This window comes from Triturus cristatus, chromosome 3_1 (assembly GCF_964204655.1).
Source record: "Triturus cristatus chromosome 3_1, aTriCri1.1, whole genome shotgun sequence".
Lineage (NCBI taxonomy): Eukaryota > Metazoa > Chordata > Amphibia > Caudata > Salamandridae > Triturus > Triturus cristatus.
Window position 1 is genome coordinate 638,647,904 of NC_140583.1, and position 24,048 is coordinate 638,671,951.

The following is a 24,048-nucleotide window of genomic DNA, read 5'->3' on the forward strand; positions in this document are numbered from 1 at the left end:
CAGTGGGCCAGGACCCATGGAGCCTGGTGCATGGATGCGTACGTCACCAGATATTATCTGTGTGCATGCAGGGTCACCTTCCTGACCATGAACAATCAATACAGGCATTATCCCCTTGAAATTAGTGTTGTGGACTGCAGCACAGATATGGAGCGGGATAAGGCACGGCGTACATACGAAGTGGTAAAAGTACAATCCCATTACGCCATATTTAGCGCACCGTTACATCACTTTTGTGATGCAGTGGCGGGGCGAAGACAGTGCCATGCTTTTGGCTATTTACAATGTGACACATCTAGTGAGATGTGTTACGTTGTTGAGCCCTGCGCAAGATGTGGGTGATCCTGGCAGGGGGGTGGGGGGGTGGCCTTCCAGTGCAGGAACGCCTCAGACAAGTGGCTGAGTGACATGTACTAGATTCCACTCAGTCACTTTGACGTCCATGCAGCATCAAAAGCCTGCGCCTTCTTGAAGAATGTATAAGTATTAATGCAGCATGTTTGCGATAGGGCCAAGATCATACTTGCTGGACCTACGTTTCATTTGCAACGCAACTCCAGCAATGCACCGCATTTGCACGGGGGGATGCGACACGCATCTGCACATCCGTGTGCATCGGTGCACCACATTGTACATGCGGCACATCTGTGTTGGCGCACGGGTGGGCAGATGGCTTGATACTTCTGGTGCATCCCTGTTGATTGACAGAGATGCACAGGAAGTCCGTAATCTTGCACGGAATGTCTCCTTTTTTGCAAATCATTACGCCACCTCTAGGGTGGTTTAGTATTCAGATGCATCTCCATGCTTTCACTTATTTGGTCAATCTGGATATGTATCTTGTTCCATGTGTGTTGTGTGTGAACTACCACCGCAACGTACATGGCACTCAAAATCTCCGCTAAGTGCTGCGTGTAAAGGGTTTGGGGCAGATTTACAAGCCCCTTGCGTCACTTTTGCACCGTCCTTGCATCACTTTTGTGACGCAGCGGCTGCGTAAAAGTTGCTGCCCATTTACAACGTGACGCATCTAGGGAGATGCGTCACGTTGTGAAGCCCTGCGCCACATTACACCTGCGTCAGGTTTAATGTGTACAGGGTGGGCGTTCTGTCGTTCTACCCCATGTTGTTGTTCAAGGGATGTTTCACATTTGGTACATGTGTGTAACCTGTGTCGACATGTTGCCTTATTGCATGTTGACTTGTGTGGCTTCTTCTCACCAACGTTTCCGTCTGTAAAATGATATGTGTGTATATTCGGAGTGAATAACGATTGATCTGTGAGTGGTACTTCCAACTTGCACAGCAGCTGACTGACATTACATCACACATTGTTGCCAGTGCCTGCATGTCATTGCTTGAGCTGTGACTCTGCACAAACATGTATGTATTTTTCTTATCCACGGCGGATATGCTGCATCACTTTTCACATGCCCATATGTGAGACATCAGCATCCCAAGGAGCTTTTGCACAAGTTTTTCCATGTGTGATATTTGTGGCCACTTTCAGCAGCTATGCTTGCCAGGACCACCACACACACATAGCTTACTCAGGGTGCAAGTGTGCATGATTCACTGCATGCCATCTATTCATGCAAAAGAAGGTTGCACACAACCATGAAACATGTTTTTGATAGGATGTTGCTTTCCTGTGCTATGCCAGTGCCACAGCTTGTCACAACCAAGGTCCTTCCACTGCCATGCAGCAGCAGTTTCATGTACATCTGCACATGTATATATCTATGATTTGAACTTGAACGTTAATGGACACAAAGTTGAGGATGCGACTTGAAATTGTGTAATGTTCTTTATTGTACATTTTACTGACTTCAATTTTCTACATCATGAGAAAAATTGAGTCACTATGTGTGATCGACGTCGGATCCCTGCTGCTGTGTGGTGGAAGTCTTGCACTTGGGGTTGCACATGTTCATCATCGTCCACCTGTCCAGGCTGCTGGTCCTCCTCCTCCCAGGGCACATTAGTTTTGACACAAATGTTGTGGAGTATCGCACATGTAAGTATTATTTTGCAAACAGTTTCTGGGGAATAAAGTAGCATTCCACCTGATACGTCAAGGCAACGGAACCTTGACTTCAGGATTCCGAAGCTGCGTTCGATAATGTTCCTTGTCCGGCAATGGGCATGGTTGTATGCCTTCTGTTGGTCAGTGCTTGGATTTCCAAATGGTGTCATAACCCAACTCTGGACTCCATATCCTTGATCAGCTGTAATTGGGAGGTAATAGATACGTGTTACTTTAGGCTGACATCAGTATACATGGCATGTGTCCTATGTCTACCTGCGCAAACTTTGAAACTACTCAAGTACATGTTTATGGTGTTCCTGTGTGTGGTGGGTAGACAGTGTGTGGCCTTGACTGCTCTGATGTGTGCACGCTACGCGGGGGGATGGGCAGTTGCTTTTTGCAACTCATATCATGTAGCAGACAAATTTACAGGGCTCATGCAGAACATGGGTGATTGTTTGCCGGACACTGTGAAACAGGGGCAGAGGGCCCTGCCCTTCAAGGACTCTGGCAAATTGTGCTGTACCTTCATATTCCAACAGGCAGCCTCCCAGGGGTACTCAAAACAGCATGGCGTGGTTGGATGGGGGGCTTGACAGGGCCAAACCTTGATGTCCCATATGCACGTGACATCGCATTATCCATGTGTGAGGTATCAGTTCACTGTGGGACCAGGGGCGACTGTCTGTTTGGCAGACAAAGGGTATGACTGATATTGTGGATTGGTCTGAGGATGGCGTGCTCCTTCCCTTTGCTGACCTACCTGAGCAATGTGGCCCCTGAACAGGTCAGTTTATCAGATGGTGCACCAATACATGCTTACGGTGTAAAATTGCTATGTGCACTTGTATACACATTGTTGCACATTCTAATAGTATTACTTAGCTATTTACATGCATTTCGTACTGCACCTTTCAATGGTTAATTTGAGTTAGATGCCATGGGGCACATTTATGAGGTTTTGCCGTAGGGAAGCACAGCAGGCCTTCCTGCTGCGCTTCCCTACGGCAATTTAAAAGGGCAGGGATGCACCGTATCTATAACATGAGGCGCATTCCTGTCCTTTTTCCCTGCGCAGGCGCACAATGGGCTGCCTGCGCCAACGCAGGCACCTCTGCACCGTGGTGCTAGGGTGGCTGCGTTGCGGGGATGAATATTGTTGTACAGGATGGGTAACCTTTCTGTACAAAAATAATCACATGAGGTTTTTTCACTTTCTATGTGTGCTGCAGAAGGCAGCACACATAGAAAAAACACAAAGGAGGAGAAATAAAGATATTTCTCCCCGTGTTTTTTTTTTTAGAAACAAATTTTTATTCAGTTTTTGCATAGAAAGGACCATTGAAGTACAGTATGCATGAAACACAATACTTTTACATATGAACTAAGGATATAGCATATATATCCGATGCAACCTTACACGTCGTGCCACATAGTTGTCAATGCCGACCAAATAAAACATACGAGAGCTTGATAGTACCTCCGTCAAGCACATAACTATGTATCCAACCATGCCCCTGCGCTACGTTCCCAATATTCAAGATTCTATATCTATGGGGGCACTGCCTCCCGAACAACCCTCCAACTCCCTACCCACCCCAACCCTCCCAATTTACCCAACACTTGCCACGAATTTCAGTCTGAGGGTCACAGATCGTTGACCTCGGGAGGGGAAAGGGAGTGGGCGGACCCACACTTCAAGTGCGGAGTCGGGGAAGGATAGAGGCCGAATACATCGGCCAGAGTGGGGACTGTGATGGTTCCGGACAGGCATAACAGAGGGGGGGAAGGCTTGTATCATCACCCACCAGGATATGGCCTCAGTCAGACGGGAAATTACAAACCTCAGCCCCACTGGACTGGCTCCAGCTACTACCAGACTCAACCGTTGGCATACACCCTGTTTCACGCTGGGGTACTCCGTGGACTGTGCCCCGCAGCCTCCTCACATTCCTCCACCTCACCCTTAAATAGCTCAGTCAGATGTGCCCATTCTAGAGATATTGGACACTTTCGCAGCCCTCGACTCTCTTCCCGGTGCAACGCTTCTTGCTCCGCCACTGACCCCCTCAACACCTCCTCCCCCCAGACCTCCACCCGCGGCAGGGCTCAAGACTTCCACCGCTGGGTTATCAGGCGCTTTGCCAGCATTAATGCCAGATTGGCAAAGCGACGCAACAGTTTTGCCTTCAGGGGGAGCGGCAGCAGTCCCAATAGGCAAGCTTCTGCTGTGTCCCAGGAGGGGCGTTCAGTAATTATATTTAAGACGTGCGTTACCCTATCCCAGTATCAAGATATTTTTCCCCGTTGCGCCTCCCTTCCGCCTCCCCTGGAGAGGCATAAGCTTTTGGCGCTGCCTCAGATTTCCGATTTCTCGAAAATCAGAGGCAGTGTCAAAAGGGCATGGATGTTGCTGGGAACGTCCCCAGCAACACCCATTGGACGCCCCTTTAACGCAGAACACTGCGTTAAAGGGACTGATATTTATGATGCAGCATTAAGCCGAAAAAAGTGGCTCAGTGCTGCCTGATTAATATAACGCTGGCTTCTGCGCCACGGAACGTCACAAAAAGTTACGTTCCGATGGCGCTAAGGGCCTCATAAATGAGGCCCCATGTGCGCATATGTTGTCAGTGTGACTTGGTGATCAACAAAGTTTGATGTGTGATATTTCCATGCATTCCTATCTGGTGTCCCTTGGCCCTTTACGTTATGCTGCTATTTGGGTCTGCAGGTTTGTCCAATATGTTGTGTGGTTATAGTGTATATGTGGCAATGCATTTCCACATTGATGCATTGCATCATTTGGACCTAAGGGCAAGTCATGTGGATGTAATGTGGCATTGTAGAAGCAGCTGTTGCATAATATATTTGGATATACATTTATTAGTGCTTACCTACAAGAAGTCCGTTGCCATATTGCCCATTTTCGAAACGTTGATTGATTATGCTGTTTCTGAAAATGTTGGAGTCATGCACACTGCCAGGGTATTTTGCCAGGACATTGAGAAATTGTCCCCGATGGTCCACAATGGCCTGGACATTGATTGAGTGTGTGTGTTTTCGGTTGCGGTAAAGGTGTTCCGTAGCTGCAGGTGGTACGAGCTGTACATGCGTGCAGTCCATTGCTCCAAGCACATGGGGGAATCCAGCAATAGCATAGAATCCTTCTTTGATGTCCATCTGCAGCTGCTGTGTGTTGGGAAAATGTATATACTGTGGGGAGAGCTGGAGAATGGCATCCAGGACCGTAGGGAGGAAGCCGGAGAAAGATGACTGCGACACCCCAGCCACTTGTGCAGCTGTTGTTTGGAACGATCCAGAGGCCAACATATGCAATCCCGCCAGTAGCTTTGTCAGGGGTGGGATGTTGTTACCCCTTTCAGTTGGTGCCTGTAGCTGTGGTGTGATGTGCCGCAACAGATTTACTATGGACGCTTTCCTGATCCGATACAGTTTTATGACTTGTTCGTCCCGGAGTCCAATGAGGGTGGTCCTTGGACGGAAGATGCGCTCCTTTCTCCTGCGCTGCCTTTGTGGTAATGGTGGAGGCTGCGGTAGTGGGATTGGTGGTGGTGGTCTTTGTGCAACTCCCAGCTGGAGGATTAGCAGGTCCATTTTGCTTGCTATGCTTCCAAATTGCTATGTGGCACTTTAAATCAAGTTCTGGTGAACTTGCGTCGTTATTTGCGCGTGGGTTTATGGGGCGCAGGTTTTCTGACGCATTCTCGCATTTGCGTGACGCATTACGTAGATGCGTCGACGCGGGGAAATGACATAAATATGCCTGCGTCAGTGATGCGTTGCTATTTGGTTGGGAACGCCTACCTTGCATATATTCAAAGTGACGCGACGCAGCCGTTTCTGACGCAAATTAATTCCATCGCATCTTGGATTACGTGACGCATATCCGTAGATGCGTCACAATATAAATTTTGCGTAAAAAAAAACCGCCGCAGCGTCACATAAGTGACGCAACGGCGGTGTAAAAGTGGCGCAAGCCCAACATAAATCTGCCCCAAGATGTGGACGGGACCTCGAAGCTCGAACCCTGGTTTCCTGCCCCAGAGGCGGCAGCGCAGCCGACGGACCATATCCTCTCCCCCGAATTACCTTTATGTGTTTTACATTCATGGTTCAGAAATCAATCAGTGTTTTTGTCTATTAACTTACGGAGATGGTTATAAGGCCCGTTTCATTGTTTGATTTAAATTACTACCAGGTCCGAAACCGGGCGGAACACAGCCCGCATAAAGCCCTGCAGGTCAGAGTCCAACCATCGCACACTATTTAAATACTCGGGCCCGGCTCAGTGATGCACGCCCTCCCCTCTATACTTGCCATCCATTCATGTCACACAGCAGCAGGCTAGCAGCCCAGCCCAATATGCCCAGCCTGAGACAATCCATCACCCCGAAATGTACGGACTGTCTTGCATCAAATTGACCTCGGCCCAACCAAAAGCCCACTCGTCAAATCGTCAGACTAAACAAACAAAGTGAATGTGTCCTTCTGTAATGTAACTGGTGTTCATATAAAGCGCTCCAATACCCTCGGGTCGAGTTCGCGCTATATAAATGTGCAAAAAAATCAAAACAAAACTCGGGCCAAAGAAGGGAGGCATTTAGGGGACATTAACAGACATTATCAGCACTTACAGATTCTACGTCACGGACTAGGATTTGTTGGGCTGCTCCCACATGCTCCAATCCTAGGTTACCTTACACATTAGCAGTACTTCCCGCTCCCTGACGACTGCTGAGATGTGTTCAACTATGGGATTGGTTTTCATACAACCCGGAAGTGTTCACGGCACAAATTATACCGCTCTATTATAATGAATAACAGAAAAGGAACGTTAGGCTAAGTTCACCGACTGCCTATGTAAGTAGAAGATAGTTGATAGCATTAGTCAGCGTGGTACCTTTGGTTTTGTTAGTTAGGGTAAAGGGGTTTCTTACTTTAACACGGTTAATTAGATGCAGCGTGTTTCCCTGTAGCTGTAAAGGAACAAATAAATGGCATTCTCTGACGTTTGCGTGTCTCTTGTAACACTGCTAATCCATAAAGAGAAAAATGCGATGATGTGATCGCGTTGTTTTGTGTTTGAATTCGGGGATGTAAGGCTGAAAATTGCAAACTATAAGCATCAGAAAGCAGTACAGCATGAATGCTCACACCTGAGTCAGTTGAGGTTTCTAAAGATGTTTATGTCAGGTCCCAACCTACTTTAAATTTTGTAGCTTAATCGGAACTTCTTTTGAATGGTGAAAAAATATGTGTCAATTTAAACAACATTGTGATATTATTTTTATGTATATAGCAGAATCTCAAGTAGCTCCTTGTAAAGAATCCGTACTTCACTCGCAACTGTATTTTCCCCTTTTATTCTGTTGTTCGGTTTGTTTTCCGCATAAAAAAAATGCACACGTATCTAGAGTGCCCTAAAAGTAGAAATGATCCGTTTAAATACGACCAGCAAATCTTAATTTATGGCTCTGTTTCTGCTTATGTTTATGAAGTTTTTTAGAAACACAGATAAAACCAAATGTGTGTGTAGTAAGTACTCTTTTAACATCATATCACATTATTCTCCTTTGCCCATTTCCATTTTAGTTTTAAAGTAAATTTTGTCATGCTTTCAGCAATATTATTTTCTAGATACCTTTTAGTTTCATAGCTGAATTGTGAAGGGGAAACAACTATTCCTAAATACTTATGGATTGTTTGGCCATCCTATTGACGTAAACTGTGCTTTATGCATATGTGCCCCCATTGCATTTTATATATTTATGTATCTGAGTGAATATTTTTCATTTATAAACGTGTTACATTTAGTATTGGTTGCCCATGTGTAACATTTGTTCTATATTTTGATATTCCTTTAATTGTTCATGTATATGTATTAATGTAATCTATATTGTGTGATACAATTTAGTGATGGTGCAATAAAATTCATAGTCTCATCCATGCATTTTACAACATTTAGTACGAGGACCGGTCTTTTTTAAATAATCAGAAAAGTGTATTGAAGTCTGGTATAGACACCTGTAAAAGAGCTTCCCTGGAGATTTATGTGAGCTAAGCTGCAAATATTCCGATAACTGGAAAGTTTTCAGATTGCTTTTGAGTGACATTTTTAGGTCTCGCTGATTCAGCGCATGCGCTGCTCTGCGAGACATTTAGTATCGGGGTTTTCAAAGTGCTGCCACAGGCTTTGGTGGTCTAGCGCTTGCGTTCACCCGCCATCTGCCTCCCTTCCAGCGTGATCACTTTCACTTTTTCATTCTGCTGCACGCATCACTAGCATGTGTTTTTTTTCATTGAATGCTTGTTACGTTTGTGTTTGTAAACTGAGCACAGACTCTAGTTATTTCTTTGTTTTCTTTGGTTATTACACCTTGGTGACGTACAGCCTTTAACGCCGGTTCTGTTGCATGGGCTCCCTCCCCGCTATCGCGCCACAGGACCCAACCCAAATACTGAGGATGCGACATGGCAGGCCTCAGCAGCCACAGCCAGAAGCTGCCAGAGACACGTGTCCGTGTGTCATATATGCCCTCGCAGCTCCTGTGCTCTAGGGGTTCTGCATTCTTCAAACTTTCCACATTCAGCCTATGATTCTCTATGAGATAGGAGGGTCTCGGGGGCTATCAACACTTTCTACAGGGGGAGTTTAGGGGTGCTCAAAGGCCTACGGAATCCATTATTCGACCGATATTGATTTACAGATGGGAGTTCTGGCCACCCACACAATGAAAGGCGTTACATATTCATTAAACTCCACCTGCACCGCCATGCGGGCAGCTGATAGTACATTCTAACTCCAGCCCCCACCCCGCGTCATATGCCTTCCACCCTAAATCCATATGCTCTCCACCCTTGTGCAGAGCTAGTACTCTTTTTGTATGCATTAGTAGTTCTGCTTGTGTTACAATCCGTTTGAGTATCACTGTCAGCGAATATGCAGTTGGAAAATAACCCACACATTCCTCCCACTTGAGTTTAGAGATGAGTGTTTATTTTGACACTCCCCCGCAGCAGTGCCAGTAGATGTATCTCTCAGACGCATCACTGCACCTTCGTCCCAGTTTGACCAGTGAAAGCTTCCGTCTGGTCCATACAAATGGAAGGGATGCTCCTATTTAAAACAAACATGCGCCCGCCACATTCGCTGCTTTGAGTTGTATCGGTTTGTGCAGTCCGGCGCAGGAGTTCTCTCTGAACGTACCTCGACCTTTTGCTTTCCTCCGCCGGGCTTAATTAACCGATTAAAAAAAGCACTTATCAGATCAGGACTGCATCACAGAAAGAACTCATCCAACTCGCCGGCTCTTATGCTGCATTTGTGGAAGAGACATTAATTTCCACATTACAAGACAAAGGGTCTCCTGTACAAACAAATGTGCTTGCAGTGTTCGTTGCCCAGTGGTCCTTGATAAGCGTTCACCCATCTGCACAGCGGTGAGACGCCACACAATGAAGGACTCTGCATTCACCATGGGTTGGCTAACTCAGCCACTGCATGCGTCGAGCGGGCAACAGCACATGCCCTCTGGCTTGCGAGACACTGTTTTCAATAATACAGGGATTGTAGCCGCCCATTGCTTACCATTTGTTGACTTCAGTGTCTCTCTTGTTTGCAGCCTTCTAATTGGCCAGTGCAGGCCATGTGTCACTGCTGTTGCTTAATTTGGAGGGACCAAGCACAAATTGATTCAAAGTAATCAGAATCCGTCCGCTGTTTGCGCTGTGATTGAGGGACTATTTCTTCTCCCCTCCTGCACTTACACTTCCTCTTCCTCCTGCTCACACCCCCCTAGTTTTGTTTTTTCCTTAGCCCCCTCCTTTTTGTCATTTTTGCTGCTCCTTTCTCCCTCGTGCTGCCCCCTTGCTTTTTTTAAAACAAAACATCGCAACAAAAAACAAGCATTGGCATAGCCAATAGGTCTCGCTTTTGGGACCTTATAAGTATTTAGTTATGCAGCACAATATCCTTGGTGCAACAACATTAACTGTTGCATGGCTAAATACTTATAAGGTTCCAAAGGCGAGACCTATTGGCTATGCCAATGCTTGTTTGTGTTTTCAGTGTGCTTGCATGTGGCATTTCATTACCTTAAATGTGGCACTTTGAGTGTCACTATGGCAAGCAGTAGCAAGAAGTTAACTTTTAAACCGACGACCTGAGCTGTGTAGATGTGGCTGTGCGCTAGCTTTCCTTTACATGTGAGTTAGGAGGTGCAACACAGAAGATCGAAATGGTGCTTTAGCAACGCTTATTTCTATCTATGCTAATAAGGAATGTAAGTGCAAGCCCAAGGAGCAGTTCTCAATCGGCCTTACCATGAGATGGTTAGCAGACACTCTGCCAATGAGAAAAGTGCAGTTTTAACCTGTGGAATATATATCGTTAACAATTATAAATGTATGACTGGTAGTATCAATGACCCAAGACCAGGTCACCTGGTATTTATCTGATGACAATAGAATCATTGCATTATAAAGAAGGATTTAGTTTAATCTTCTCGTGATCAGACAAATTAATTTTAAATATGCATATTGATGTATTTACCCCAATTGTATTTTAAAAAAAACAAAAACATTTAGACCTACAAACAAAAAAGTATATATATGAGATTAGTTTTAGATTCAGATTTAGACTCCGATTGCTGCACCAGTGAAAATCCACTTGTACCAGCGCACGGAGTTGGAATTATTGGCTGCTGCCTTTGCAACTGCGTTATGTTATAACAAATCAGAACCGTGGTGAGCTGCTGCCATGCATAATTGCCCAAAGAAATCCTTTCTCATCGTCATGTGTAGTATCTCCAAATCCTGATTGCAATCTGGAACTTTTTGTTTTACTTTTTATTTTTAAATAGTCTGCTGGCCTACATATTATTAATGTGTTACTGACATTTAAGGCTTAGAAGTACTTTTTTGGGGATCAAAAGAGACTTCAACAGGTGCAAAACTGCTGTTAAGAACAACCCAATGGTTATATCTGCATTATCGCCCAGGCCTTTTTACTATACTGTTTTAAGCCCGGGGCCATGAAGCTACCCTGCCCAGGACAGCTCGTGGTGCCAAGTGATTTTACTGGTTGTCACACTACTAAACACCTAGGCTTCCGCCAGCGGCAGCACAGCTTTGTGTTGCTCAGCGGCTGCTCCTGTGTCGAGCATGCACCACAGGATTCCAGCCTGAACAGCACAGCATGGAAGCCTCTCTGTAATGTGGCTCCGCTCAGTATCAGCATTCCAATAACTCTGAGCAGGTGCTCTGCAGCATTTGGTGCTAGTCCATTGATTCCTTTGTCTTTGCACAATGCTGATCAGTGCTGGCACGCACACGGGCCATTGAAGAACCTGCTTACTTGCATACAGTGCAACTAGTCTGGCGGGCACGGCGAACCAGAGCAGAGGAGGGAACACAATTCCTGCCTGCACCAACCATCTGGAGTGGCAGTGGTGGCTGGCATGGCTTGTGGGTGGCAGGGCGGTCGCGGGGGTGCGTCTTTGCTCCTGCTCTCCTCGTGCAACTCGAGGAACAAGAAGCACAGCAGCCCCCAAGTGATTGGTTTTGAGTGTCCTGGATCGACGCTCAACCAGGGAATGGGGGCAAAGCAGCAAGAAGCATAAAATGATAACGCGAAGTTATGATCATTTTATGTTTCTATTACGCACTGCTTAAGAGCATTAGTGTGACGCTCCTCCAGCATAGCGAAGGAGCCGTCACTGTAGTGGGCCTGTGAAAATAGCAGAAGACTGTAAAAATAAGATGAGTAGTCCAGCCGAGGTAGTTTTCATGTAGGTTTATTTAAGTAGTAAGTTGTACAAAGGATGAGCCCCACCAGGAGCAGACTCTATGCTGCTCAGCCCGTCACCAACTGACTCAAGCACTCCAACATTCCACACTCCAACATTCTCACATGCAGTCATCAAAGACGCAGGATCCATGTGAAGCTGGACCCGGGGCATGCTGTTTATTTGTTAATTTACTCACCCCACCAAGATGATCGAGCAACCTGACTGCTAATGTAATGTATCATAACTAAACACTGCGTCACCATAGCCATGATTTTCACATGCGGGCCCGCAAGCTATTGCTGTTGGCATGCCGAGCCATCACTGAGAGCAGCAGTGACATACATTAAGCACCACGTGCGGGCTGGAGCTTTTGAACTGCCTTGTGATGTCCACAGTGTTTTAGGGCGCTGTATATGTGACTAATGCATTTGAGTGCATTTATACAAACATCAGCACTAAAAAGCGTGAGTTAGTCTAACCCCTGATGTTTTGTTCTTGGCAGGGCTGCATCCATGGTTAAGGTCACTGGTTCCTCCAAGCCAGAAAGTCCTTATCAGCTCGGTGACACCATAACTGAAGAAGAGTGACTTTCTCCAAGTATTCAAGCTAACTAGACAACAAACCTGTTTTTCAATTAGGGTATAGAGGGTAGAAGCCATCAAAAGTAACTCAGATAGCTACTTTTGGTGATAAGAAATCTTAGCTTGGGGTCAAAAGAGAGGGGTTGATTACCAAAGACTGATTTCATTCTTTTATGTTGTGAGTTATTGAAAAACGAATACAATGTTGCAGTTCTGATTCTTTTTTTTCTTTTCTTTTTTTATTAAAAAAAATATATTTTGCTGAATAATTACTTTCATTGCCACTGTTGTCCTTACTTTTATAGTTACGTCTATTCACCTGTTCTGCAGTAGGTTAGGACATTATTTTAATAAACTCTTTGAAATATATATAATTTGGGTTTTTTGTGTGTGTCCATCTATAGTAAAAAGAGTTTTGTAACTCACTAATACTAAAAAGAATCCTATAGTCTCAGAGGCTGATTTTTGTTTTAAACGCATCATCATGTAACGCATGGATAGTTTGTGGGTTACAGTCTGCTAGATTCCTGGGCTTCTGTTGCTCCTCTTGCGCTTTGCCTGAGGGTTTAAGGTTACTAAAAACTGGGTTATAGTTTCATTGATCAATGTGGCGTGACATTATGTTTCCCTGTAGGCATTCCATTCCAGTAAACATGCTTGAGATCTAACTGTTTCTTTTAGCTCACATGTATTGAAGTTAAATGCAAAACTGAAAGATTGCGGAGCTTCTGTGGCATGGATGAAAAATGTTCATGACCCTGTCATGAAGGAGGTGTACATTACATGTGTGCCATTATGAAGAGATATGGACTCGAAATACTTGTGGCCAATCCTTTCGTACCCAAACAAAACGTTGTCTGACAATATGCTACAGTTTCGGTTGCACATACAGAAAGAGGGCTGGGCTGTGTTTGTGGATCAGAGGGAGATTTAGGACCCTAATCAACTGAAGTTACTAAAAGACACCTCGGGGACCATAAATACTTATAAATAACTCAGAAACACAGTTTAGTTGTGACATGAGTAGAAGCAATCCACTACGTGTACTTTATTGCACAAATGTAATTTTTTCATACAACCCATCTACCATAAATTGGAAAAACAACATATTTACAGTGTATTATTCATGTGTAAAGGGTTGTAACCTTTACCATTGAGCAAACATTTGTGGGCAGTGTGTACATACTACTTCACCAAATAAAATGTTGTCTCTAGAGTAAGGCACTGCTGAATTTGAGACAAACAGTGAAGTGCCCAAAAGATTGAGTATGATGTATTGTATATAGGGCTTGTTTACTTCAGTGTTGTTGCAAAGTTGGGCAAGCATTAATGGTTTTGAATCAGATTGGTCTTAATTTTTCTGTAGAGATTCTTGTTCAGTCTAAGGATGTGGTCAAATGAAGGCCAATAAATGAATCAATACTGTGTGCAGTAAATTTGGGACTGGATTTGAGGGTCTTCCTTAGGGCAGAGGTTCCACAGAATGCTGTATGCTGTTGCGTTGGGCACTTAACTAGGTATGTACTGGTGAATCTCTTCATTCCTGGTTATATGGGCCTGTGTGTATGAAGTTGGTGTCCTCCTTGCTGCTGCTCCCACCAACAGGCTGAGTGCTTGGAAAACTCCAGAGGCGTTCCTCTTGGCCATCTTAGAGACCGGCGAGGGCTGCTATAAATGATGAGCTGCCTGCATACACAAATTATGCCCCATTGGCCCAACTCACTCGGAGCACATTTCCCAAACAAAGCTCCGCCGTCTTTGAGTTCAGCCAATTTCCATTCAGTGATACTTCCTTCCCTAGCTCAGAACGCATCACAGCAGTTGAGTCTCTGAGGACCATAAACATTATACACACCGACAGTAGGCCTGGTGCTGTCTCCAGCTACAATGGAGGTCTAGGCCGCATTTCTGAATACTGGGAATTGGTATGAACGTACTTATTTGAGAGCGGATCCCCCGAGAACGTTTCAAATGAATACAGTTTCAGGAATTAAATGTGTTGCTAGGAATGAATCTGTGTTGCGGTTGAATAGTAAATCTGAATGAATCTTGGAGATGGATACAGTGATTATTTGAAGATAAACTTTGTCTGGGAAGTTTGCTACATATTAAACTGAATTTGTTGAATAGAAATTGATGGTGGGCTGATAGACTGGTTTACACTTATTTCTGAGTGGGCCATGCAGTTTGTAGATATTAAGCAGCCAAATATCTATTCCTATTCCGGCACCCGAGGTGAAAGACTTTCTTGTGGAGATATTATTGGTACTCAGGATAATTGTTACATCCTTTGAGGTGTGCATTTGTGAAGCCCATAGGTCGCCTTATTGTCCTTTGGCCTTGTTGGAACTTACAGATTTTACTGGCCTTGATGTGAACCCCTCTTTGGACTGAATAACAATATCTTTAGAAAAGGCCAGGACACCGTGATTCCAAATCAATAATCCTTGTCCAGTCTTGTGACCATATTGAAAAAAATGTGTCCTATATAAAATACATCATACTCAAATTTTGTGTATCCCAATTTTTCTCTCAAATTCAGCACTCACTACCTTACATGTGTGACCACATTTAATTGGTGGAGAGTGTAGATGCTGTGCCCAATATAAAATATTGCATAGTTTTTCCTATGCACAATGTACTGTGAATAAGCTATTTTACTAATGTGTTTGCACTAGTTGTGCAAAATAAAACAGTGCCATTTGTGAAGCAAACCACACAAAGCTGAATTTCTTTTCTTTCCATAGCCACAACTAAACTGTCTTTCTGTCTTTCCTGTGATTTTGGAAAATCTACACTTACCACTGATCAGTGAGGTGTCGTTTAGTAACCTTGCGATGTCAGTTGTCGCTAGAGGTTTCAAAACGGATCTAACGAAGAAATGAGAGGCAATATGATCACAGATGGGTGTGTCACATATCACGTTGTTTATATTGTAATCTGTTTTTTTACAATGTTAGATGTTCTCTTTTGTGGTTCATAAATGTCAATTTTGTGTTTTTGTAATGCATCAAAGTGCAAATTGGTATACATATGTCTTCATATGTGTTTGCAGCCCTAGATGTAGGGTGAAACGCGTTGGCTCTGGCTACATGACAGAAGAATTTCGAATAAAGAATTTTCGGTTCATATTTGGAACTGTGGATTGAAACTATTGGAATCTTGACTCTTTATGTGTGATCATATTGCCTCTCATTTCTTTATCATATTTTAATTTGATTTATGACCGTGTGGCAGCTGATCCTTTGAGTTGGGCAGTATAAAATCTTCTGACTTGGGAGTGACTATACTGGGTGGTGCAGTAAGTTGTGCCTTGCTGCCATTCTTTGTTTTCAGGTTTCAAAACTGCTTTGCCCCGAAGAACAGTAATTACATTTATTGGTTGATAAATAAAAGACAAATAAAAACACAAAATGTGCATTCCAGTAGGGCAACAGAGCGCAATCTTTTTTACTAAAATAAAAAAATTGTCATAACTGCAAGTTTGTTAGCTAAAACAAAAATCCACATATTTCATTGTCTTGTGTAGTTCATAGGGAGATTCTGAGACAGAAAGTTACCACTTCATTGCAAGGCAATAGCGTTGCTTGGAAATTTGTATTTTTTAATATATATATAATCTTTGTCTGATTAATGAAAATCATAGCAATCGAAAGGAAGTATAAAAACCAAATGCACATTAATTCGTAAAATTATTTAGGGAAAAAAATGTTAATTAAATAAAACCAATTAAAAGTTTAATTCAACTCAAAACAATTATGCTACCTACTTATTTATTTATTATTTATGATGATTTAGGGGTAACGTACCATAATGGTACACCGATACTGCGTAAACACATCATTAAAACAACATTTCGTGTGTCTATAATAACCGTGAATTCAATGGACAGATGGATGGTCAATAAAGTGCCTCCATGCCTACATCGCATTATTGCACTCCACGTCTGTGAGAGTTTTATGTCTGCATTCTGCAAAATGACATACTACATTAGGGCGTTGTAGCCACTTGTATACATTGTTAAAGTCACATTTCATGAGTCCTATAAAACTAAAAACACTATAATTCAATAAGCAGATGAATGTTCAATAAATTGTTTCTGTGCATACAAATCATTACTGCACTCCACATCAGTATATGAGGATATTGAGTCCGGATCAATAAAGTGCCTCCGTGCTTATATCTCAGTGCTGCACTCCAGATCGGTTTATGAAAAGTTTGAGTTCGAATCCGGCATGTTAACATACCATGCTGGGGCATTGGCACAGTGAATACACATCATAAAAACCACATTTCATGAGTCAAAAAAAACTTAAAACGATGTAATTCAATGAACGGCTGAACAATCAATAAAGTGCCTCTGTGCATACAAATCATTACTGCTCACCATATCAGTCTGTGAGAATTTTGAGTTCGATTTTAACATGTTATCCACTATAACAATAAACGTAATGAATTGACCGGTTAGACAGATTGATTTCCCAAAGAGGCGAAGTATTATAGCTTGTTGGCATATTCTCACCCCATGGTTGTTGTTAAAGAACTTTTTTGAGCTCCCAATAGGGAGTGTCACTGTCCTATTGTGTTCAGCTACCTAGGCATTTACTGACACGCTTGTGTCATTGAGTTCTGTGATTTCACATCTTTGCATCCACACAGCATTTGGAATGTGGTTGGTCTGTTCTTTTCTCTTGAACCACAAGGGATATTATTGGAGTCAAAAGTTCTTGCACAGAGTTTACCATAAGCACTCCTTGGACGTTGATTTATAATAATGCAGATCTTCTAATTAACTTGCAATCTCTCATTCCCCCTTTGTTCATATTTTAAGTTCCAATGTACTGTATGACCGAACTACTGTAAAGTGTTTGTTTGAGATGCTTGTTATGGTAAAATCTAAACTTCAAGTCTCAGTATGAAAATTTCTGTTGGGTAAAATTTCAGGACTGATCTAAGGTATCGCACATGACATTGCATCATTTAGCACCTGCGTGTTTCTAATACATGTATGAATGGTTCATTTCCACCTTGTTGCAGAGTGAGATAGAGGAACACTACTTTCGAACATGGCCGACCCAATGGAGAACAGTCTATTTGATATCCCTGATTATGAACATACTGAAGATGAAACATTTGCTGCATTTCCTCCTCCTGCATCTCCAGGAGATGGAGATGGTGGACACCTTGCCAATGGCAGTAAGTATTGCACAGATATGTTGCAATTCTTTAGGAGCATTATCAATTCCGAGTATGACTGAAATAGCTGGCTGTTTGAGATGGGATAAGTACTGTCTTAAATTTGTGAACCGGAAGTGACGTCAGAGGTGGCAACAGAAAGTTTTATCTGTAGACCCGTTACAGCAGAAACAGAAACAATGTAAAGTATTATGTTTCCTTTTTTTGTTGTAAAACTCTTTGCTTCTGCAGGTTGTGCATTCTTGTCTCCTGTGTTATCACTCAGATTCGAAGTTTTCAACTGACACAAAGCTTACATTAAAAGAATGCTTAAAAAAGAAAAAAAGATACAAGCTCATAGATTTCTTAATTCATAAATTTGACAGAAATAGAGAGGCAAATTATATTGTGAAAAATGTATGCCCCTAATAAAGAACTGAATTTTATGCTTTTTATTGTTACGTTATCTGGCGGCACATTGAGCTAAATCAATTGTGCATTAGTTGGCCTCATTTGCTCCTTTTATTGTCTGCTTCAGTTCTGGGCATCCTATTATCGATACTCAGTCTTCCGGTTGTAGTACTTTTGGAAGAGCAGATGGTCATCTTTTTATTTTTCTTTGGCATGCAGTGTCTGGAAGTTTGATTTGCTTCTTCAGACTTTGATAGTATTAACTCCTATTTTGTTTGTTACAAGTAGCTTTGCCAAAGGCAGTAATACAGAATTGCTGTTTAGTATGATCCATGACAAGAAACATTATATTTGTCTTTTGAAATGTATCACATGGTACAACAAGCATTGGCAAATCCAATAGGTCTACCATATATAAGATCTATTGGGTATGCCACTTTTTTTTTTTTTTTTTTTTACATATTGCACAGCAGCTTTTGTGCCACATGGTTGAAAGTAAAGGAAATTAAAGCGATATGATGTGGTCTGCACTGGCTACGTCATAGTGCTTTAATTTCCTTTACTTTCAGCTATTTGCGGAGTAGCCGCCCTGCTGTGCAACATGGTTACCAAACATTGACAAAGCCAATAGCTCTCGCAAAGGCAAGACCTTATGACTTCGCCAATGCTTATTTTTATATTTTTTAAAATAATTCTTTGAGTGTAGACACGTTGGCCTGAGTAACACTTGGATAAATAGAGCGGGCTTGGTTAGTCAAGGTAAGGAGGCTGAGTGGGTCATTTTTACCCTGACTGTGGGTTGGGGATGGGCAGGGCACGAGTTGGAGGTACACACGTGTGGACATCGTCCACCCACTTTTTTCACAGGGCGAACGCCGTCCCCCCTGCCAAGAATTTGGGCCCTACTGAATATTGTGCTGAACTTGTCCCAGGTGTAATTTTCAAACACCGGGACTCTTTCAGCAGCGCCTGCACGTTGTCTGCTTCCCATCTGCAACAAGCAACAACGTGCAGGCGGGGACGGGGCTTTCCTATTTAAGCCTCCTGCTGGGCCCATAACAAAGGCCGAAATTTGAGGGGTCATCAGGCCTCCTTTTGTTCTTTGTTCGTCTCTTGGCTGGGAGCTGTCAGGAGCCTCACACCTGATGTAAATGAAACGGAGGGGAAACAAAGGCTCACACCTTTTTAGCACTTCATACATACTTAGGAGAAGCAGCTCTTCAATTCGTTCAGTCCCTGTTTAGGAGATATGTATGCACTGTAAGAATATCAGATGTGTTGGTCTTTCCCAGTATTTACACAAAGCAAATTGTCTTTATCTAGAGCTTCTTTCCCCTGAGGAGGTGTTGAAATAATTTAAGTGCCGCTATTTGTTCTTGTATAGCCCTACTCATTCCAATGCAGGGTGTCGGAGCGCTTTACATCAACACGTGCATATTACATGTACAATAAATTATATGTTTGTAAATTAATACAGGATGTGTTACATAAAACTGGGAGATTGGAAGGTGTAGAAGTCACATATCATCTTCCATAGCTCACTGTTCTATTATCCTCTATGCGCTCAAACGTACACATGATAGACCTGCTAAACATATATGTGAGGGCTTTAGATCTGATGTCACTTCCTGGGATGCCACCTCCTGTAAAGTCGTGACTTGTGATACCACCTTCTATGATGTCAATTCCTGTGATGCCATGTGTGACGTTGCGCGCCGCGATGTTGCGCGCCGCGATGTTGCGCGCCGCGATGTTGAGCGTTGTGATGTCGCACGCTGTGATGCCGCTTGCATACTGCCTGACTAGGTTAGTCCCCCACTTCTTTTTTTAGGACTCGTACCCTGGGGATGGGCATTGTTCTTTGGTGACCTGCGACTGCTCAGTTTGAGGGACAAGTCAGGAAAAAACCTTGTGAGATGTCGCCACTTTGAAGCGTGTGAAAAGAGCTCCAGTGGGTACATCCTGTTTGATTAGGAATACCAGATGAGTTGGGCAATGCTGCAGCCCTAGGCTTTTCTTTCACAAATCATTTTTTTCAAGCGTCACTTCAATGATATAAAATGAAGTGAACCAGGACTACAACTTCACAGAAAGCATTGTGCTGGAAAATGAAAACTCAGACATGGAGCACGGTGTCCTTGGTAACCCTGCAGTTATTTGGAAGCCTTCATTCGAGTACACAAAGGGCACCCAGAGAGCGGCATAATGTGGAGACCAATTAGGTTGCACCCTGAAAGGAAAACCTTCAGGTGTGATGGGCCACCAGCTACCTAGTTCTGCAGTCAGTCATTGACTATTTATGTACGTATGAGGGTTACTCATTTACCCACATTATCTTTTCACATCACAGTGACATGGTTCCGTGAAATACCATTAAACAACGGAGTACAGGACAAAAACACTCTGTGTACAATTTGAAACAATGGAAAGGAGCGTTTTTGTGAAGAGCACTGAAAAAAGTCATGAATAGCAGTTTGGTTTGCTTTAAGGACACTAGCCTGATTGCTTAACAAATGAATTACATCTCCGTTACTGTGTGACAAGGATAATTATATTATATCCGACGGAAAGCAGGCACGCGCTTTATTAAGTTAATTTTCTACAGTGAAGTTTGTCTCCTGAAGCTATAATGGAAGCAACAAAACAGAGGCAGCTTTACAGTGACAATTCATAAACAAGCATTATCAAAACACGTAGCTCTTATGTGTCGGAACTGAAACCAAAATTCACTCATAGCCATTTGAAGCAAGTAAGACCGGCAAAATAAAATCAGCTGCCTCTGACCAATAAAAGCAAGAGAAAGGAGCGTAAAGTGCAATGGCACCGATGGTAAGTAATGGGTGGACTCCAAGTCCCGTTGAGATTTTTTTTTTTTTTTAAAGAACAATAGAATTTAGCACATGCATTGTTTCAGGTGAGACCTAAAAGAGATACAGTTTCATGATTATATTGGGTGTCATTGACAACAGTTTCCTCAAAAAGCATGATTAAGTGAATATGCTTATATAAAGTCCATGATGTTGTATCCTGCAAAATCCACAGTTGAATAGAGTGTGTCGTCTGCCTTTGCGTAGGTCAAGTTTTCCCACTGTTAAGGCTTCGTCATTTTTTCTGTAGTCCACAGCCTTTCCACGTACAGCCAGGTTTCCCATCACAGACCAAAGTTTTATTCAGCTAGTGATGATGTGTTAGGAGTATTGTGTTCTGGTCATGTTCTCAATTAGGTGCCTATGCTTTGTAGTTATTTGTTGAGCACTGGTTGTATTATTTATTAACACTTAACAGCGGTCTCACCAGGCTATTGCTTTTCCACAAAAATCATACAGAATATACATATTTAGAGGGGCTATTGATTAGAGAGCTTTATCCATTAGTCTTTTAAATTATCAATCACATTTGGCTTCCTCTCACCACACTATATAGCATGGGGCAACGGGTCAGACCTCTTTATTCATTGGCTGCCTTCACTTTGAGTGACTACACGAAGCTTGCGCATATATATTGTTCACACCTGCCTAAAAAAAGAGTCTTTCTCTTCAGTGACAGCTTGTAGGAAATTGGATTTTTGATTAAGTGGGTTAATACCACTAAAGTCACTAAATTAATCTGTGCTTAACACAAAAGCAGCCAGGCTTATCAGAGGCAATGTGCTATGTATTTATGCAGCACACAAACTGTAATAAAGTGAAAACAAAACACCATAAAAATCCCACACCTATTTGAAAAAAAATTGATCGAAAGGTAATGAATATTTTGAAAGCAAAACAAAAAAACTCCAGTCAGTAGAATCGGAGATATGCAATTTAAAATATTTAATCAAGCATAGTGCCTAAAAGCACAAAGGGACACTTGCGGTCATCTTGGCCATGCTCCACTGAGGGACAGCCACAAGCTCAGGCCGACTGCGATGGAGCGCGGGCTGGATTTAGGGACCAGGTTAGTCTCGCTGAAAAAGTTACCATCTCCAACTATGGTGCAAAGAGTCCTGTTCGTGTTGGAAGGGGCCAGAAGGAGAGCATCGCAAATGGTTGTTGCTGTAGCATGAAGAGCAGGCTGGGCATCACGGACGGCTATAGCTGGAGTATAAAGATCGTATCTGATGTCATGGACTGTCATTGCTGGAGCTTCGCATTGGCCATCACTTTGGGCATATCTGACGTTGCTGGTTGTCGATGGTGGTCACTGTAGGACAAAGCGTCTGGTCCACTGGAGCTTCGCTGTAGCACAAAGCATCTGGTCCACCTGAGCTTTGCGTTGGTGGTCGTTGCAGGTGTCAAGATGTTTGTGCGAACTGGCCTGTTCGCGGTTGCGAAGAGCCCAAAACTTCAGTATTTTATCTTTTCTACACAGGAGGAGCTGAACTGATTCCTGCCAAGAGGTCAGGACTGGGGGTGGAGGCACCTCTTGGGGATCAGGAGCTCACTCCAACTGAGGCCAGCATGGCTCCGACAGATCCACTGCAGCAGGTCAGCTGAGTTCAGACCAGGAGGTCAGCCACATGTAGTCTTTGGATCAAGAAGCAGGTCTGTCCTCAAAGGGTACAAGGCAAGTTTCAAGCATCAGGGCGGTCCTCTGATGTACAAGTCAGTCCTTCTGGGGGTCCTCCGCATGTTCAGGAGTGAAAAAAGTTGGTTTGAGTGTCCAATATTTATACCTGGTGCTAGCCTTTGAGGTGGAAGAAGCTTCTAGACTACCCCCTCCACCCCCACATCTTGTTCTGGAATTTACATCCTTCCCTACCCAGGCTCCAAGGAGTCTTTGTGAATGTGCTTAGCCCCTTTGAAATATAAGTGGGGCAATTAACAGCACCACCCCTCCCATCATAGCAGGTTGGCCCATTCTGCCAACACTTAGCCCGTCTTTGTCTCTGTGACTGGGAGGTACACACAAAGGCCAACTACACACAGTTATTTGGCCCAGGACACAGGCTGCAGGCACCGAATGGTTAGGACAAGAACATTTCAACTTTCTAGAAGTGGTATTTTCAGAATTGTGACTTAAGATCCGACTTTACCATTATTTGAGTGTAAACATGACATTCCTCCCTGATTCCAATCAAAAGTTATTCTTTATTAAATGTAATAAGGTAGGCCAATGTTACCCTATGGGAGGGTAGGCCTTGCAGTAGTGAAAAACGAGTTTAAGACTTTTTCACTACCAGGACATGTAAAACTTAAAAGTAGATGACCAAACTTTTTAAATACACTGTACCCTGTCCCATGGGCCGTTTAGGGCCTACCTTAGGGGTGACTTATTTATTTATTTTCGATGTTACCTTTTTAAAAAAAATTATTTCAATATATTTTTTATTGTTTTTTACAACATATAACATTTAACATATAACATGTACTCTGCATTGCTTTGTTATTACAGAACAGCCTAAAACTGGCTGGGTTATCTGTAGTACAGTTCCGGTAGCTTGACTGCCCCCCCATCCACTGTCCTCGTATGGGAAAGAGAAAGAATGGGGGGGCAAGGATAGGAACTAGGATAGAGAGAGCAAAGAGATAGAGCATGCAGGAGTTCTGTATACTCGCTAGTGTCTCATGAGGGTTGCTTTCCGGGTAGTTCTACTAGTCCTATTCAGGGCGGCTCATATGGGTCTAGGTACTTGTCCAGGGATGCCCACATCTGCTTGCAGGGCTGTCTCCATGGTGAGTCACGTAGGGCAACTGTGTCAGAGCCTCTGAGATACGTCACCCAATTGAGCCATCCCTTAAACGTTGTCTTGGAGGTTTCTTTCCATTTAGTGAATACCATTTTGACTCCCGCTGTTAGAAGGAGATCCTGTAGGTCTCTTGTTGTGAGTCTACTTCTGTCTTATTAAAAATGGTTACCAGGGTGGCAAATTCCGTTTTTAGAGTGCAATCTAACATTTTGTTTAAGAAAGTAAAGATCTTCTCGCTGAATGTTTTGACTTTGGGACAGTAATATATAAGGTGAGCCAGGCCCCCCTTTCCCTTATTGCAATTCCAGCACTGATCATTGGTGTTCAGGCCCAGGGTCGCCAGGCGAGCCGGGGTCCAGTAGATTTTGTGTA

The 24,048-nt window shown here is 43.3% G+C and overlaps 2 protein-coding genes across 5 annotated transcripts in view; one reads left to right on the forward strand and one right to left on the reverse strand.

Annotated features, from left to right (window-relative positions):
* The window catches only part of LOC146860695 (uncharacterized), a 212,050-nt gene that overhangs the window by 15,241 nt on the left and 172,761 nt on the right, over positions 1-24,048 (reverse strand). The window lies entirely within an intron of this gene.
* The window catches only part of TIPIN (TIMELESS interacting protein), a 233,147-nt gene continuing 215,857 nt past the window's right edge, over positions 6,759-24,048 (forward strand). For all 4 annotated transcript variants that reach the window (XM_085644621.1, XM_085644622.1, XM_085644623.1 and 1 more), the window contains exons 1-2: positions 6,759-6,913; positions 17,460-17,618. In XM_085644621.1, coding sequence (XP_085500747.1) covers positions 17,489-17,618 — 130 coding nt within the window. In that variant the 5' untranslated portion in view covers positions 6,759-6,913; positions 17,460-17,488. The remainder of the gene's footprint in view (positions 6,914-17,459; positions 17,619-24,048) is intronic.